Raw genomic sequence first — 19,483 nt, 5'->3', positions numbered from 1 at the left:
CGCCGCTAGTGCAAAAGGCAGTGAAAGTGACGAGCCTGTTTGGCGCGGTAGCGATTGCGCTGTGCTTCATAGCACGCTTTACTGTACCTCTCTTCGTTTTAACTTTCTGAGCGTGTTTTTAATCCAAACATATCATATCTATATGCTTTTGGAATCGGGAACCGACAAGGAATAAGATGAAATCATTTTTAAAACAATTTCGGAAATTTAATTTTGATCATAATTTTTATATTTTTAATTTTCAGAGCTTGTTTTTAATCCAAATATAACATATGTATATGTTTTTGGAATCAGAAAATGACGAAGAATAAGATGAAATTGTTTTTGGATCGTTTAATAAAAAAATTAATTTTAATTACAAGTTTCCGATTTTTAATGACCAAACTCACTCATTAGTTTTTAAGCCACCAAGCTGAAATGCAATACCAAACCCCGGCCTTCGTCGAAGATTGCTTTGCCAAAATTTCAATCAATTTAATGGAAAAATGAGGGTGTGACAGTGCCGCCTCAACTTTTACAAAAGGCCGGATATGACGTCATCAAAGGTATTTATCAAAAAAAATGAAAAAAACCGTCCGGGGATATCATACCCAGGAACTCTGTCAAATTTCATAAAGATCGGCCCAGTAGTTTAGTCTGAATCGCTCTACACACACACACACACAGACAGACAGACAGACACACACACACACACACACACACACACATACACCACGACCCTCGTCTCGATTCCCCCCTCTATGTTAAAACATTTAGTCAAAACTTGACTAAATGTAAAAATGAGATGATAAACAGAAAATGGACTGTGCTCAGTTTGTTGTTGTTTCCCTGATGGCAAGAGTGAGGTGTAAGTTTGACATACTAATACCAGTGAGCGTTTCATTTTGTCTGTAATTAGATATTTCATTAACTAACCTTTGGTAGTGTTTGATTCTCGATTTAGGAACATTAGCAGTTTTATGTGTTGTGGATTTGACGTTTTGTATTGCTTGTTGGTCAGGGCGAGGAGAAGAGAACGGCAGCAGTGAGCCGCAGGAATCACGTTCCCCCGTCACCCAGGCAGAGGTGGGAGACGTGCGCCCCCCGCAACAGCCCACCACCACCTCAGCCTCCATGTTCGACTTCAACCACTTCTTCAACGTAGAACACATTCCAGGATTGGTGGTGAGCACATGCTGACGACTTCTTTGAGTGTGGCTGTTGGTTTGAATGAAATTGATCTGTTGGTTGTGGTGGTGATTTCACAGGTCTTGGCCAAATGCCTGACAGAGTAGTTTTGTTTTGGGGGGGATTGAGATGGACATTGCTTTAGAGGGAAAGCATCAAGCTGCAGTCATAAGGCAACCTGTCAAATATCAATGTTTCACCTGTGGTTGGGAAACTTGAGAACAACCCCCATTTATTTGCCCAGGACCTGCTGCAAGACCCTCACGAGGCCATCACCACGGAGAGCGGCAGTCGCTTCAGCAAGTGGTTCGTGGCCCACGCCATGGCCAGCGGCGCACAGTCGGCACACGACATGGAAGCCCTCACCAACAGCAACATCAACAACAACCTCATGCTCAACCACCGCAACAGCCCCGTCAACGTCAGCGAGGACTTCAACTACCTCAGTGGTCAGTTGTCTGTGTTTGTCTGTCCTTGTGATATTATCATCTTTGCTGTGCTTGTTAATCACATAAACCTGCTGTCAACATTTTCACAGACTGTCTGCAAGGAACGTAATATGGACGTGTGTTGAACAGACCTGGGTTTTCATGGAGCTCTACAAGTACTTCCAGTTACAAAAGAAAGTCTAAAATGATAGCAACAACGCTAAACATAAACAAGATGGAATCAAAAAGGTCTGATTTATTGTATGATTAATCTGTTTGACTTAGATTCTGATGAATTTTATGATAAATTGGATTGACTGAAAACAACCACAACCCTTTGTGTGACAGAGATGCTGGAAGGTGCTAAGAGCCCGTCAGGCCCCTCTCCCCCGCCCCACATGATGGCGGCCATGTACGGGGAGCGACACCTCCCCCACCACTTCCCTATGAACAAGGACCACCTGACGCACGGCCCCGAGCACTACACGCAGCAGAAGAACCTCCCGCCTATCGTCTCTGCTCTCTTCCAGAACTCGGCCATGGAAAAGTCTGGCAATGCTTGTGAGTTATTGTCACACATGAGTCTTCAGACTTTTGGCTGGGATCAGACGTTTTGTGAGCTCCAATTGTTCCATTGTACTGCTGATTCTGAGATAAAGACCCAGAGTATCTTCATTATTTTGGACTCTTGGGTCAGGTTGGGGCTGTTTTAAATACCCAGGATCTGAAGCCCGATTGCCTCTTGGATTCTGTTTAGCAGCTTGTGTTGGGATGTTTGTATGAAATGAGGGAGAAGTTTTGAGAAACAGGAAGATGTGTATATCACTATCAGGATGCAGTGCAGTTTGTCAAAGGCAGGTGGTTCTAATGCACAGCATCTTCTCTTCTCTCTCCACCATCCTGACTTTCCTTTCAATTGCATACTATGTTTCCAGACGTTAAACTTTAAAAACATGGCATTAAAAACAAATTCATTAAGTTAGGTAAGGAAGTAGGAAGTGGACTTGAACCCTGACAAAACACGTAAGCAATGGGATAGACTACTGAAAAAGAATGTTGGGTTGACAGTAGAAGGAATCAAATGAACTGGAATGATGTTTGTGTGGACAGCCACCCCCAGTTCCAGGGGCAGTTTCTCCACGCAGGACGCAGAGGCCCAGCTGAAGGCCATGCTGTTTGGCAGCACTCCGTCCAGTGGTACAGCTAGTCCCGCCAACGTCCCGCCAGGTGTGTGTGTGGTTGTGTTGTGTTGTGTTATGGTGTGTGGTGTGTGTGTGTGTGTGTGTGTGTGTGTGTGTGTGTGTGTGTGTGTGTGTGTGTGTGTGGTGTGTGTGTGTGTGTGTGTGAACGCTTTCAGTGTTTTGATTTGGAACATTTTCCCTTCTTTTGACAGGGGTTAAATGAAGACAAAGAGGGATTTTTTTCCAGTTAGCTGTGATTCTCTGGGCATTAACACTTAATAGGCTAAAGGCCGCCTTGATAATGTTATCGTGCAGCTAAAGGGTTAACATTTTTAATCAGTTTTTGTTCAGTTAGCATTGTTATTCATTGCAAGAAGATTTCTTTCAAGTGGGACAGCTGTGATGAAAAGTGTGTGTTGCTGACAGGCATGCAGCGAAAGATGAAGACGGTGGCTGAACTGGAGGCGGCCATGCACCAGAACTCCCCACAGAGCCCCGCCTCCACCCCCCACTCCACCCCAGCCCCTATGCTCTCGGGACCCCCTCCCCCACCAGCTGCACGCAACGATGATGGCGACCAGTCAGCTTTCAATCGGCTGTTGAACCTGATGAAAGTTGGTGGTGGTGGTGGTGGTGGTGGTGGTGGCGGTGCCCAGGCAGCGGTAAGTTGTAGTTAGGTGTGGATTTCCACACTATAGTTTGTATTACACCAATGGCAAGAGGACTATCCTTTGCTTAAGAAATAGAATGTTATCAGACAAGAGGCGATAAATTCTTGATGGCTGTGCCTATCATTTGTGCAAGTCAGCACTAATTGGTAACTTGTCAACAAACTATTCTTTCAGTTGAGTTATCACAATGTGCTCTTAACCCCTTCACTGCCACAGTATAACAGCATTTTGGTATTGCTGTGTGCCAGGGCAAAATTTCGCTTTCTTCGGTAGGTTCACTAATCTGTTCACTGCTCGATCATTTATTGAGATATCTCTTAGATCTTTGGCATGTGTTTTGCTTATACCCTTGGCTATTATAGGATGACATGATCATTGGACTTTGTTTGTGATTGTTATAGTAAAAATTGATATAATGACCATTTTTGTCAAAAATTACAGTTTCCAGACTTGCACACACACACATTGCAGCACGTAAAGCCACACAAAATACTGCTAAAACTGGTGTCAAACATCAGGTACTCACATTACAGCCCATAAAAGTATTCTTCTGAGTGGTAATCCATAAATCACTTCTTGTAGAGCTTCCAAAACACTGTATCACTTGAAAACAGGTCTAGGAGTTGAGGTCCGACTTTTGGCCGCCATTGTGAATGCTATAGATCGGTTCTACATTTCTAACACAGTTTTCACCACCTGGTACTAACTTATCCGAACGGTCTATGGGAAAGAACTGTGTTTAGAACCCCTACAAGTACTTGGACAGTGGTTACCTCCCATTTAGTTTTCAAAAATGTCCTGAAATGTTGCTGACGCAAATCCCACGTACCTAGTACGGGGTGGGCAGTGAAGGGGTTAAAGAGAGTGGTCAAAGTTAAATTCAGTAAAGCAAGTTGTGCATTCTGTTTGTTTTCCTTTGCCAGATGACTGCAGATCCACGCTCATTATCCCCATCTTTTGGTGCACAAGCACACAATGAATTCACACAGGTGAGATTATAGCATGCAGAGCTACAGACCGTCTCAACTCTCATTTGCTTCACAGTTTCAGCAAGCAGAACTTACAAAATGCATGAGTTTCAGTTCCAAGACTTTAACTGTTTTGAGCAGTCTTAAGAATCTGCTGTTGGGTTGTTGTGTGGACTGAGGTGTTTGTTCCGAGGGAAGGATGCTGGTGGAAAGTACAGGATGTTTGTGTTGCCCGACAGGCTCTGCTGAGGAACAAGGAGCAGCAGCGTCAGATCCAACAGATGACCCTGCACCACATGCACCGCCCAGACCCGCAGGCTCAGGCCCCCAGTCCGCAGGCTCACCTTCAGGCTCAGCAACTCCAGCAACAGCTGCAGCACCAGGCTAACCTGCAGGCTCAGGGCATCATGGCCAAGGTAACGTGGGAGAGGCGGCTACATAGCTTGGTCATTAGATTTGGCCAAGTTTGTAACTGTGGGATATTTTTAGGATTGAATGACTAAATGGATTGAAACAGGTCACGTTGAATCCATTTTGGGTCTCTCAGTAGGAAGTGAACGTTCTGTTGAACATTATGTTATGAAGCTAGAACAGCACAATTTTTATTTTTGATTCATATACTGTGGACCCCCCCCCCCCCCCCTCCCCTCCTCCTTTTTATTACCACAATAATCTGAGAAAACGTGGTTTTAAAAGGGAGGGAGTATTCAATCGGGAAAGCTTGGAAGGGGGGTTCCACTGTAATTGATGACGAGTGGTGAATCCTTGTCTCCAAGATATGTGGCAGAAAGCTCAGAACATCCTTGCTGTACATTAGTCCAATTTGACAGGTGGACAGCCACCAGTGTCAGTCTGTAGCTCTTGCTTCCATTTCTGACAGCATTTTGTGCACTTGAGTCGGTGCAATAATTGTGTAGGCCTGTTAAAATGTAGCACTAGAGAAAAAGTTTTGAATTGATTGTGAGTGTTCGTTGTTCTGTTAAAATACAGCGCCAGAGAAAAAGGTTTGAATTGATTGTTGATTGTGTGTATTGATTGTTCAGGTGCCTGTGATCCAGCACCCAGGGTCACAGGGTCAGCAGCAACAGCAGCCCCCTCTGGTGGCACCGCGCCCAGTTCTGCCCCAGGGGGTGGGGCGAGGCCGAGGACCCTCACACGATCCCATCATCAACTTCCTGCAGCAGAACCCCACCATCGTCATGAAACCCGCCTCCCCCATCCCCCCCATGGGCTCTGCACAAGGCCCCATCTCCTCCCCCCTGCCCCCCGGCCTCCCCCCGCCCAGTCTCCGGGTCACCTCCCAGCAAGCAAACAACGCGGCCAACGCCAGAGTGCCGTCGCCGATCAGTGAGTGTGAGCTGTTTTTATATGGGCTTCTTGGGATGACGTTCAGTTTGAGAAAAGGTGCTGGTACAGTGGTACGTAGCAAGTTCCCCTTAATTCATCACCCACATCATCTGATCAATCGCAGTTTCACAGAGATTATTTATTTATTCAGGTTTTGCAAAGTTGCAAGTACAGAGAAAATTGGGTGTTTTGATAGGACACTGAAGGTCAAATGTATTGTAAAATGGTTGTGTATGGAATTGCAGCAAAATGATGATCAGAACGCTTTGGGGTGGTATTCCGATGGGAGAAGTATTTGCACCAAGTAATCTTGCACACTACGGGAGGTAACCCTGGGTGGCAAGTTTGCTACTTTTTTTTTTTTTATGGGTTGCTTCCCTTTAACTATGGACGGGATAGCGTTTTCAGACACCTTAGCATCTCGACTGCGTCAATGCTATTATGTGATTCGGGTAAGTATATTAACCTTTTAACTACCAAGTTTATTGTTGTGTAGACTCCCTCAGCTCCCAAGTTATTTTGAGCAGAGACGGTCAAAAACGGGTATGCGTGTTTAAATTATTATTACTCAGTTTCTCTTTGTCAGATTGATAAAAAAAATTGGTATGTTATTGGATAGGGATCAAACTTCAAAGAGTATGTGTTCTTCTTCTTGGTGGTATGTATGTCGCAGTGTTATCATGATTTATCTACCTGTTGACCTGTCAATAAAGTTGAAAAATTACGCTTACTTGTTGCTCCGGTATATCATCCGTTTCGCTGTCACTTGTTGATATTCATTGAACGATCAAAGTAGGTCAGATCAGCAGTGTTCACAGAAATGCTGATGTCGAAGCCAGAATCTTCTAATTGATGTCTATTTTCGTGGAGATAATCCAGCATAGTCATGAAATCAGGATCACTGTCATGTCGGCACCAAGCGCCCAACAAATTTGGTGAAAAAAGATCGATTGTAACTCTCACAGAGATCGAAAGCACATGGGGAAAAAACAAGGCGGAAGTGAGACAATCCCACAATGCATTTGCAACCGTCTTATTACTACTGCTCGCGCACAACAACCGCAAACAACCGAAACAGACGCTACACCGGCGAGGGGCGGTATCGGGCGGTATGGGAATGGCGGCAATGGCGGAAGACGGGCGGTATCGGGCGGTATGGTAGTTAAAAGGTTAATCAAATGAAAATTTAATTAAAAATTTTCGATATCCACTCTTCAGATTGGAGAAGTGTTTGCAACATGTCAACTTGCATATCCACTCTTCAGATGGGAGAAGTGTTCGCACCATATCATCTTGCATATCCACTCTTCAGATGGGAGAAGTGTTTGCACCATATCATCTTGCATATCCACTCTTCTGATGGGAGAAGTGTTCGCAACATATCATCTTGCATATCCACTCTTCAGATGGGAGAAGTGTTTGCACCATATCATCTTGCATATCCACTCTTCTGATGGGAGAAGTGTTCGCAACATATCATCTTGCATATCCACTCTTCAGATAAGAGAAGTGTTTGCAACATGTCAACTTGCATATCAACTCTTCTGATGGCAGAAGTGTTTGCACCATATGTGGCCATTTCTGCGAAAAGGGACCTTGTTGACAAATTTATCGATTTTGAGTTTTGGATTTTATTTGACAGACTGTTATATTTAGAACGTGATGTGAGAATTTCAGACCTTCAAATTTATTTTTCACGGAGTTATGACCCTTTTTTGGAGATACCCCCAAAATGACTTAAAATGGCCAAACTTTTAAAAACAAACTTTTGCCGGGAAATAGTAAGTTCAATCATCTGCCGTTATTACTGGTATGGTTTTAGGTCAAAATAATGTTTCATTCCAGAGTTATTGCCCTTTTTGTAACGTTACCCTAATTTTTACTTTTTCGTCTTTTTCTATCATTCTCTCCTCCCATGCAGAAGAAACAAGTCGCGTAAGGCGAAATTACTACATTTAGTCAAGCTGTGGAACTCACAGAATGAAACTGAACGCACTGCATTTTTTTCACAATCACCGTAGTCCGCCGCTAGTGCAAAAGGCAGTGAAAGTGACGAGCCTGTTCAGCGCGGTAGCGGTTGCGCTGTGCTGCATAGCACACTTTACTGTACCTCTCTTCGTTTTAACTTTCTGAGCGTGTTTTTAATCCAAACATATCATATCTATATGTTTTTGGAATCAGGAACCGACAAGGAATAAGATGAAATTGTTTTTAAAACGATTTCGTAAACTTAATTTTAATCGTAATTTTTATATTTTTAATTTTCAGAGCTTGTTTTTAATCCGAATATAACATATTTATATGTTTTTGGAATCAGAACATGATGAAGAATAAAATAAAAGTAATTTTCAATCGTTTTATAAAAAAATATTTTTAATTACAATTTTCAGATTTTTAATGACCAAAGTCATAAATTAATTTTTAAGCCTCCATGCTGAAATGCAATACTGAAGTCCGGCCTTCGTCGAAGATTGCTTGGCCAAAATTTCAATCAATTTGATTGAAAAATGAAGGTGTGACAGTGCCGCCTCAACTTTTACAAAAAGCCGGGTATGACGTCATAAAAGACATTTATCGAAATAAAAAATCAAAAATCTGCGGATTTTATACCCAGGAACTCTCATGTAAAATTTCATAAAGATCGGTCCAGTAGTTTAGTCTGAATCGCTCTACACACACACACGCACAGACACACACACACATACACCACGACCCTCGTCTCGATTCCCCCTCTATGTTAAAACATTTAATCAAAACTTGACTAAATGTAAAAACAATCAGCCATATGATTTTTTTTCTCGAATATTTCTTCTTCTTTCATACTACCTCTCCCCCCGCCATGTTCTATTCTTTCTTCACCCACGCACATACAAACACAAACTATTTGAGGCTGTCTGCTGAAAACAATACACACACACTTGTCGACTTGAAGTTGTGGTACTTCTAAATTTCATAACAAGGATTAATTGTTCAGTTTCCTTGGTAAATACAGCTTCCAGTTGTAGAAAGTAACATATGGTGCTGTGTGTCCTTGCACACGTGGGTCTGTCAGTCTGTCCATCACTTCACTGAATTGAAAATGTCATCCGTGCACTTTGCTATCGAACGTCTCCCTTTACTTTCAACAAACTGAAATGCCAATCAGGGTCGAACTTGATGTGGCCGACGATCAAGACATTTTCAAAATGGATTTGTGCTGTTCATTCACACACAACACTGCATGCCTAAGCTAGTATTGATGCACCATGCCGAAGACTGAAGTTGCTTCCCTCCTCTGTACCCCTGCCTCATTCGCAAGGTAGACGATTTGCTTCTCTGAAACAAAGGCAACCACAGAGTTGATCAACATAATTATTTACTAACCACTATTTGCACAGCTCAAGTCTGGTTTTGGGTACCTGTCCACTTGCCATTTCTAAGCTGGTATGGTATGGTGACATTATCGAAAATGTAGTGTGTGTGTGTCTGTGTGTGTGTCTGTGTGTGTGTGTGTCTGTGTGTGTGCTTCTTTGTTGGAGAAAACAGCACATAAACACAAATATAACTGTATTGCTCCCCCCTTTTTTTTAAAGTACTGACAAATTGTAAAGTATTAATATGTCTTTACCTACTGAGCAAAGTCCAAGGGTAAACCATGCTGATTTCCTTGGAACTGGAACCGGCTGGACATTGCTGTTGCCCCATTCTGTCGAACACCTGCTTTGTGGCCAGGCACTTCTGTCTTTTGTTGTTGCACTGTCCGGTGAATTGCTGGACTTGTTTGCTGTTCCACGCCAGCAAACTGAGAGAAAGAGAGTAACATTGGTTAAATAAAAAAAAGAGGAGTTTAAAAACATACTACACGTACACACATACCACCACCACCATCATCATCATCATCATCATCATCATCATCATCATCATCATCATCATCATCATCATCATCATCATCATCAAAATCATCATTGTCATTATCATCTCTCTTCCTCTATCTACCCCTCTTTCTCTCTCTCTCTCTCTCTCTTTCTCTCTCTATCTCTCACACACACACACACACACACACACACACATACAGAAACCCTCACACAACACACACACACAAGCTGCGCGCGCGCTCACACACACACACAAAACACACACTGCAGTCTATATGGTAACTTACCTGAAATTGTAGCTTGTCATAGATCTAAGTGGAGACAGCAAACGGCCCGGAAAGAGCAACAGGTTCTCATTTACGATGTCCGGGCATTCAAACGATCAGGAAGAGGAAGACCTTGCTTCGCAATAGGCCTATGCTCTTGGAGAACTCTTTAACCGATTAGTAGTGTGCGTTGTCATCGTGAACCTTTACAACACCATCGTGATCAAAGTAGATCTGCTTCGACTTCGGAGTCACAAAATAATGTCCGGGCGAAGTGCAACAAAATTATTCTGAAGCATTGACCTCGTCAACAAAATCGTTGTCTTATCCCAAAGTGACTTCTGTCAGCAGAACATTCCGTGTTCAACTGAGAAGACTGACTTGCCCTTCCACTATCAGAATTCACAGCTGCAAAGAACAGAATGCCCCAGTCAGTAACCACTGATCTAAATATCAGTAACTTTAGCAAGGGAAGCAACTAAAGATGTAAACGGGGAGTAACTGTTCTTCATCGGGCAACTGCATTTGTCGTCTGCTTTTTCGTACAGTGCTACGGTCGCGTGAAAGTCAGATCTACCTGAACTATGCGTATAGATCCGTCTAGTGAAATGTAGCTGTGTGATGATTTGGCTACATCACTTTGCTGAATGTGCTTCCAGATGAAAGTTTATATTTAAGCTTACTGTCAAACATTAAAAAAAAAATAGGTAAGTTGTTTTAACTTGACCAAAACTAGCGACGAAATTTTTTTTCTCGAAGCACAACAAAACACTCTGTCGGCATTTTCGGCATCATCGCAGTCAACTTGTCATCGGTTCGATGTGTTTTTCCTGAGGAGGAATGAACATAAACATTTGTAGAAGTTTGTAATGTTGATCCCAAGACTATTTTCCATTACTTTAAATTGCTGTTCATTGTACTATCGCTGATAGTCAATATAACACTTACCTCGACAGTACTATTCTTGCACATTATCTATTATAGGCCGAAAAAATTGGACAAAACGCTGCGTGGGTACAATTATCTCCCATAACCATGCGCCACCGTGGATCCCAAGCACTGTCTGAGTGCTTCCCCCTTACAGGATGTAGGTGGCGCGTCCTCTTTCTTTTTTCGCGCGTGACAGTAGGCTGTGTTTCTGCTGCGCTCCCGGATTATTTTGGATTCTAGAGTCTTCTTTTCTGTGTGGATTACCACCTGTTGGATTTTTGTGTGTTATTCCACTTCTGGCTTGAGGCTACGTTGTTTTTCTTCCAACTTGTGCCTCCGTTGTTGTGTGGCGGACTCGGCGTGCCTACCGTCCTACTTCGTGGTGACCGGTCGTCTGCTTCTCGTTTCGCCTCATTCACTTGAGTATTGACCTAATTTTCTTTGAATTTTGTTAATTCTCGATTTTTTAAGGGTACGTACAGGGCGAGGTAGGATGTCTCGTCTTGTTTTGGGCTCTGGTTCTACGGAACCAGAGTCTGCCGGGGGCAACCCTTCTCCGGGCGCACAGCGTCATGTTTTGCGCACGGACAGGGGGACCTTTCGGCGCTCCGACTCTCCCTCCCCAAACGCTTTGCGTTTGCGGCGAGGGAGGGCGGAGAAAGCCTGTTTGAGCAAGCTCAATGCGAGCTTGCTCAAACAGGCTGGGCTTGAACCTGGGACTTCGGGCGGGGCTGCGCCGTCGAAGGTTCGGGGAAGGTCGAGGGGAAAGAAAAAGCGTCTTTCTCCTTCTCCTTCCGTGGAACACGCTTCCCCCCCTTCGACGCCGTTGTCCGGCCCTCAGTCTCAGGCTTCAGCTCCTCCCGGTTTCAAGCCTGGGGGGAAGGTTTCCTTCTCCTCCCTGGCTCGAATCCGGGGGCGGGTCGATTCCCAACCCTCTTTGGGGGTTGGTGAATCTGATCTAGGGGCTACGGGAGAGACTCAGGTTTCGACTTCTTTCTTTTCCGGTGCCTCTCCTGTGCCCTCCTCGGTTTCCACCGCTGTGGAAGCCAGGAGGGACACGGGTCCTCCTCTGAACTCCCTCGCTGGGTCGTCTACTGCTGTTTCGACAGTAGTCTCGGACTCATGGGGGGGGAGATCGGAGGAGATGACGGGGTCTATGAATTCCCTCCCCGCTGGGGTTGGGATGCGAATTGACCCCGTTCAGGGCGGTCCTGTGGGGGCAGGGGTTTCAGGCATCGTGCCTACGACCACTGCTACTACGGTTCCCTCTGACGTCCGTGTGACTGGTGGCTGTCCCTCTATGAAACGCTCCGGCCGACTAGTTACTGGACGTGGAGGTGTTCGACAGAACGTGGTACTTCTGTCGAATGGTCAGGGCGACGGGAACATTGTTTCTGTTGCTCAAACCGACACCTCCGACCGGACCGTCTTGACCCCACGCCATTCCTTAGCGTCTGGTGTTCGGGTGACGGATGGTCCGGACCAAGGGTCCGGAACGGTCCAGGCTTACGGGTCGGGATCGAACCGGACCCACGGGTCCCGACTGGACTTGACCTCCGGGTTTGGTCCGGACGGGACCCATGGTACGGGACCGTACCGGACCTTAGGGTCCGGTGCGGGACAGTACCTCTGGCCCTTGCCGGACCCCCGGACCTACGGGTCCGGATGGTACGGTACGGGACCAGTGGTCCGGTCGGGACCGGACCACCCGACCACCTCTGTTGGTCCGGGTGGTCTGGCACCGAACCGGAACACACCGGACCACCGGACCTACGGGTCCGGATGGTACGGTACGGGACCAGTGGTCCGGTCGGGACCGGACCACCCGACCACCTCTGTTGGTCCGGGTGGTCTGGCACCGAACCGGAACACACCGGACCACCGGACCTACGGGTCCGGATGGTACGGTGTTTCCACGTCCGGACCGAACCACCCGAACACTTTTGTGGGTACGGATGGTTCTGTGCCGAACGGGACCTCCGGATGGTACGGGACCGGACCGGACCACCGGACCGGACCGGACCACCGGAACACCGGACCACTCGACCGGACCGGACCGGACCACCGGAACACCGGACCACCCGACCGGACCGGATCGGCACCCCCGACCGGACCGGACCATTTCTTTTCTGATCAGACCCGATGGGTCCCTGTTCAGTCTATAAATGGCGGGGGTTCGTTGGCTGGACTGACCCAACAGTCGCAGGGTTTTTGTTGTTCTCTCCCTTCGGCTGCTGGAGACGTTTCGTCTTTGGGGCAGGGGTCTTCGCGGCCTCTTGCTTCAGTGGGCGTTTCGTCACAGTCTACTTCATCACTTTCGGCTCCTCCCCCTCAAGCTTCCTACACTCCTGCTGTTGAGGAGTTGTCGGGAAGTGAAGAGGAGAGTGAGTCAGAGGACGATGGGGAGGAGGATCAGGGTCGCCCTGAGGTTAACACTGATCCTCTACCCTTGCCGGTTTCTGATGGAACTTCCGAAGCTATGCTTCGTACTTTCCAACAGTACATGACAGACATCACGCGGCGTCTTGACGCCACGGATGCCTCTCTTAAGCGTCTGTCGTCTAGTGTTCCCAACCCTTCGGTTGACACACAGGACGTGGAGTCTGAGGACGAGAGGCAGGAGGCTCTCCCTCGCACAGCTAGAAGGACGTTTGAACAGTTTCAGGACGTCCTTCCCTCCGACGCCCTCTCGTCCTTGGAGTCCGCTTCGGCCCGGGCGCGGGAGGCACACGCCGCGTCTGCCGGCGGCTCGTTTTATGAACGATCCGGCCGCCAGCAATTCGCGTTCCACCCTAGTCTTAGTGCCACGGTGGAAGCGGCAGCACATCGCCTGAGGAGTACAGATTCACGTGCGAACGCGACCTATGTTCCTCGGGAGGACGCGGATTCAGTGCCGTGCTTTCCTTCGGGAGGCGCACCTCCACTGTTTCCTCGTGTCCAATCTGTTTCGTCCCTCCCTTTTCCCTTTGACTCTCGAACTCTCCCTTTCCAGACTTCGAGTGTTCAGGGTGGGGCTGACGGTGATGTGTTCGTTGGGGAGGTGCCTTCGGTCAAGAAGGTGGAACTGAGCTCTGCTTCGTTCCACAATCTTGAGGCCACCGTTTCTTCCATTGTCGAGGCCCAATCACAGGCCTTGACATGGATGAGCACGCTGTCCACACTGTTGGACCCTCCCGATCGGGCAGAGTCCGATTCCACTCGGGTCCTTGACACGGTTCGAGTGGATCGGGCTTTGCATGCCGTGCGATCGTGCGTGACGACTGCGGCAGAATTGGCCATTGGAACACGGGTCCACTTGTTGGCCCTGTTCCGTGATCATTTTCTGGCTACTTCTTTAGTGCCTCCGGATATGAGGAAGAGTCTGAGGAACACGTTTCCTCAGCCTTCTTCCCTTTTTCATCCGGGCACTGTCCGTTCTGTGGTGGAGTCCACACGCCAGAGGAACACTGATTCTCTGATGGTTGGCCTCGCTGCTTCGGCGACGTCGGCGGGGAGTAAGAGAAGTGCTACAGTCACCTCCAGCTCCCAGCCTCAGAAGAAGAAGAAGAAGAAGCCAGTTTCACTGCCTCCTTCTTCCTCCTCTCAGGCGCCTGTCGCGTTCCCCCCTGCGGCCCCGGCTTCTCGTGCTCCCAAGCGTAAGAAGAAGGGTGCTCAGACAGGTAAGGGTAAGCAGCACCACCAGGGGGGTGGTCGCAAGCCTGCGCCTGCCCGCCAGCAGAATTTTCAGTGAGTCCCGGCCCTACGTTGACGCCCCCTCAAGTTGCCCCTCTTTCGTCCGTCGGTTCCCTTTTTCGGGCCCGCGACATGTGGGGCAGACTGGTCTCCAACCAGTTTATCTTGAGGGTGGTGGGGTCGGGGTTTTCTCTACCGCTGTCGTCACAACCTCCATTGTCCGCTCTACCTTTGACGTTCCCCCCTCCTCGAGACCCTGCCAGATGGCAGGCTCTTCAAGACGAGGTGAACTCGTTGGTCGAGAAGAAGGCTGTCTACCCCCTTTCTCAGCCTTCTCCGGGGTTCTACTCCCGCCTGTTCACCGTCCCCAAAAAGGACGGCAGGTTCAGGCCGGTGTTGGACCTCTCCACCTTGAACTTGTACCTTCGCAGGTGCAAGTTCAAGATGGAAACCCCTTCGTCGGTCCGGTTGGCCATCCGGCCAAACGATTGGGCCACGTCTGTGGACCTCCAGGATGCTTACTTCCACATCCTGGTGGCCCCGGGGTACCGACATCTGCTCCGGTTTGTTTGGGAGGGCACAGTGTTCGAGTTTCGGGCCCTCCCATTCGGCCTGTCCTTGGCCCCGCTGATTTTTACAAAGGTGGTCAAGGAGCTGGCGGCGTTGGTCAGAGCTCAGGGTGTGCGTCTGCGTCAATATTTGGACGATTGGCTCACCCTGGCCCAGTCTCGCGATCAATGCCTCCAACACACCCGGCAGGTCCTGGAACGGACCCATGCTTTGGGGTTCCAGATACAGTGGCACAAGTCAGACCTCGTGCCAGCCCAGCAGTTTTGCTACTTGGGGATGGCGTTCGACACAGTGCTTTACACTGTGTCTCCCTCCCCGGACAGAATCCTCTCCCTGAGGCGAAAGATCCTCTCCATTCAGGCTTGCCGCGCTGTTCCTCACAGGCGGCTGGCGGAACTGTTGGGTTCCATGGAGTCTGTCGCTCTGCTGCTGCCCCTTGCAAGGCTACACAAACGTCCCCTGCAACGGGCAGTAGCAGATCGGACTTCCAGGCCTCTCGATTACACCGAGTTGGTCCAGATCGGGCCTTGGTTTCACGAGGCTGTAGTCCAATGGCTGGACCCGATCTGGCTCAACTCTGCGGTGCCTATCCAACCGAGACGGCCGTCTCTCTTCCTGTACACCGACGCTTCTACGCGGGGTTGGGGGGCCCACCTGGACCTGCACGAGGCCCAGGGGGTCTGGACCCAGGAGGAGTCCCTCCTACACATCAACTTTCTAGAGTTGGAGGCGGTTCGTCGGGCTCTGCTGGAGTTTCGCCTCCTGATTCGGGATCAGGATGTGTTGGTCCACGGGGACAACACCACATGCCTAGCTTACCTTCGCCACCAGGGGGGCACCAATTCTCGGTCCCTCTCCCTGTTAGCGGAGGAGATTCTGCTCTGGTGCCAGACCAATCAGGTCCGGATGTCAGTCCAATTCGTTCCGGGGAAACTGAACGCCCTGGCCGACATTCTCAGTCGGGGCGATCAGGTTCTCCCCACAGAATGGACCATCGCTCACAACGTTCTACGGCGTCTGTGGGCAAGGTGGGACCGTCCTCTGATCGATCTGTTCGCAACTCGATTCAGCGCTCGGCTTCCCAGGTACGTCAGCCCCTTTCGAGACACGAATGCGTTCCACGTGGACGCATTCACTCTCTCGTGGAGGCTCCTCGATGCTTACGCCTATCCCCCGACATCTCTGATTCCGAGGGTACTGGCAAAGTATCTGCAGGAACGGCCAAGACTGATTTTGGTCGCGCCTTACTGGCCAACAGCTCCGTGGTTTCCAGATCTTCGCGGTCTCACCCACGTAGACCCTCTACCTCTGAATCTGGACGGGGGAAGTCTGCTCCAGCCTCGATCAGGCCTCCCTCATCCACGTCCAGAGAGTCTGTGCTTGACCGCATGGCTCTTGTGCGCTCCAAACTGCTTGCACTAGGATTGCACAAGAGTTCAGTAGAGTTTTCCTTGAACGCTAAGAGGCGATCAACTAATCAGCTCTATGACTTACGCTGGAGAGCTTGGGCCTCCTTCGCCTTGTCCAAGGGGATAAAGCCGCTTTATCCCTCAACACAGGACTTGGCCAACTTCCTGGTGGAAGTGTATCAAAAGAAGAGTCTTTCTTCTAAGACTCTTCTTGGATACAAATCTGCCATCACTTCCACGATTGCGGCTGCTACTGGTCGCAGACCTGAACACTTGATCAGTTCCTCCCTCATTGCTAATGTCCTTTCGGGTATTAGCAATGCAGCGGTGTCTAAACCTCGGGTTTCATTTCCCAAGTGGGATGTCTTCCTGGTTCTCAAACTCCTGCGTAACAAGGAGTTTGAACCCCTGGCAGGCATTAGTATCAAGTTCCTGACTTTTAAGACTGTGTTCCTCATCGCTTTAGCCACTTGCCGTAGACTCAGTGGTATTCAAGCTTTGAGTGGCCTGGAATTTGACATTGAGTTCACCACACATCAGGTGACGTTGGCTTTCCTACCAGACTTTCGAGCCAAGAATCAGAATGCCTCGGAGTTGTCCAAACCAGTAGTCATTCAAGCCTTGGCTCCCACTCTTGAACATGATGACCCTGATCGCTTCCTCTGCCCAGTACGTGCCCTTAGAGTGTACCTGGATAGAACACGTAGCTTTCGGTCTTCTAAGCGGTCACTGTTTGTCTCGCTTAATCCGAAGTACCAATCGGATATTTCTAGACAAACTTTAGCTCGTTGGCTGACCTTGCTTATCAAACAGGCTTATGTTCATGCTCAAGTGGATGTGGTCCCTGACATCAGGGCACACGAGATTCGGGCTATCGGCTCCTCGTTGGCGCACGTGCGGGGTGCCTCGCTCCAAAGCATAATGGCGGTCGCGTTCTGGAAGACTCCAGCCACGTTTATTAACCACTATATGCGAGACTTTTCCAGTCTCAGGCTTGACCAGTCGTATGGCATTGCCAAAGCAGTGGTTGCCAGCATGGTCACGTCAGTCTAAGGTATTTTTCTTGGGTATATTTTCTTTTACAGTAGTACTGTTCGAAAATTGCCTGGGTATCTTAATCCTTGGATTTAAGTGATTTTGATTAAGGAGTTTAATACTCTACATATCACCCTCACACCACTCTGGTATTCTGTGCAAGAATAGTACTGTCGAGGTAAGTGTTATATTGACTGTAAGGCTTCTTTTTAAGCCTACTGTCTATATGATACTTACCGAGACAGTACTATTAGAGTTTCCCTCCCGCCTCCCCTCTTGATATGTTATGGGCTTTTTGAGGGTCTGCAGCTCATAAAGAAAGAGGACGCGCCACCTACATCCTGTAAGGGGGAAGCACTCAGACAGTGCTTGGGATCCACGGTGGCGCATGGTTATGGGAGATAATTGTACCCACGCAGCGTTTTGTCCAATTTTTTCGGCCTATAATAGATAATGTGCAAGAATAGTACTGTCTCGGTAAGTATCATATAGACAGTAGGCTTAAAAAGAAGCCTTACAATTCATTGAACATTTAGAAATTCAACTTGAAGTGGGCATCAGTCAGCACAGCAAAGTTTGTTTACATTTTGCTCTAACTTTGACCCCGCGTTTCTCCAATCAGAGGCTTAGCTCAACAAGGTCCCTTTTCGCAGAAATGGCCACATATCATCTTGCATATCCACTCTTCTGATGGCAGAAGTGTTTGCACCATATCATCTTGCATATCCACTCTTCTGATGGCAGAAGTATTTGCACCATGTCATCTTGCTTATCCACTGTGTTTCAGTGTTCAGCCAGCAGCCCCCGATGCACCTGAGCGCACCCTCCCCCGTCCACCCGGTGCAACTGAGCCCCATAGTGGCCGGCCAGTCCATGTCCCCCAACACGCTCACCGTAAGAAACTCTACCTCAACTTGTGCACTTTCACTTTTAACAATAAAAAAATTAAGAACTTTTGATAAGTGGAATGTTTAGTGAAATACAGTACTAGGCATTCTGTAGAACTTCAATTGACAAAGAAGTTACACAAGATCAATGATGATGACGAGATGAACAGTTAGCTTCAAATGGTTGGCTTTGTTTCTAACAAGATGGCAGGAAGCAGTCTGTCTTTGAAGGAGCAAACCAACCGTCCCAAGCTACATTTCATCTTCTCATTATCTTTTGGTTGTTTGAGCAGTCAGTCTGTTTCATGTAACAACCTGAGAAAGGTTTTTGTGAATGGGCCATTTGTTGCAAGGGACATTCTTTGTTTGATAAACTGGTGATATATGTAGCTGTCTGGGAGAAGATTAGGTCAGCTGACAGAAGATCAAACAAATATGAGAGTACATTGCTCTGTGTACTGTTTCAATCGCAAAGGCATGAAAGATGGAAACAGAAAAAAGGTCTAATTCGCAAACAAGTTTGATACAGTTTTGAATGATTGCTTCAAATCATACCTGTTTGAGCTTTCTGTATCTAAATGTAGATTGATAAGTTTCAATCAATTTTCCTTGGTCCAGTGTTGTTGTGTAGCCTTCAGCTAGAAGTTTGTCATGTGGAAATGCCTGTCATTGTGCAGACGACATCTGGGATGCGTTCACCGGTAATGCAGCGTGTGCCCAGCCCACAAGAGCTGGTGGCCCATACCCAGGCCATTCTGCAGACTGCGCTTATTAAGCGTAAACTGGAGGACCAGAAAGAGAGATACCTCAAGAAACAACAGGAAAGGTCAGTGGTTTCTTCATTGTTTTCACTGTGAGCATCGTAAATTGTAACACGATATGGATTGTGGTGATGATTAGTCTTCATCATCAAAAGAGCGTCTAGAAACGGCAAGAAAAATGGAAGCCTGAGTACAACACTGAACATGTGTACTTGTCCCTGTACCTATCGTCCCAATCTCCCCACTTCTAGCTGTTCTCCTCACCACTCTGTCCTCCATACACCCCCCATCTTCCTTTTCTCTACCCATTCTCTTCACCACTCCTTATTATCTTTAC

At 47.8% G+C, this 19,483-nt stretch overlaps 1 protein-coding gene across 3 annotated transcripts in view; it reads left to right on the top strand.

The window, feature by feature from the left end:
- The window catches only part of LOC138975273 (eukaryotic translation initiation factor 4E transporter-like), a 49,734-nt gene that overhangs the window by 10,045 nt on the left and 20,206 nt on the right, over positions 1-19,483 (top strand). The window contains exons 9-18 of one of the 3 annotated variants that reach the window (XM_070347927.1): positions 1,001-1,164; positions 1,412-1,616; positions 1,944-2,156; positions 2,706-2,822; positions 3,203-3,438; positions 4,371-4,436; positions 4,655-4,831; positions 5,459-5,762; positions 18,286-18,392; positions 19,063-19,211. In XM_070347927.1, the coding sequence (XP_070204028.1) occupies positions 1,001-1,164; positions 1,412-1,616; positions 1,944-2,156; positions 2,706-2,822; positions 3,203-3,438; positions 4,371-4,436; positions 4,655-4,831; positions 5,459-5,762; positions 18,286-18,392; positions 19,063-19,211 (1,738 nt within the window). Of the gene's footprint in view, positions 1-1,000; positions 1,165-1,411; positions 1,617-1,943; positions 2,157-2,705; positions 2,823-3,202; positions 3,439-4,370; positions 4,437-4,654; positions 4,832-5,458; positions 5,769-18,285; positions 18,393-19,062; positions 19,212-19,483 lie in introns of all 3 variants that reach the window. The other 2 variants (XM_070347926.1, XM_070347929.1) reach the window with 2 other exon arrangements.

Source organism: Littorina saxatilis, linkage group LG9, assembly GCF_037325665.1.
Source record: "Littorina saxatilis isolate snail1 linkage group LG9, US_GU_Lsax_2.0, whole genome shotgun sequence".
NCBI lineage: Eukaryota > Metazoa > Mollusca > Gastropoda > Littorinimorpha > Littorinidae > Littorina > Littorina saxatilis.
The sequence above is the reverse complement of the archived record's forward strand: the minus strand, read 5'-3'. Positions and strand labels throughout refer to the sequence as shown.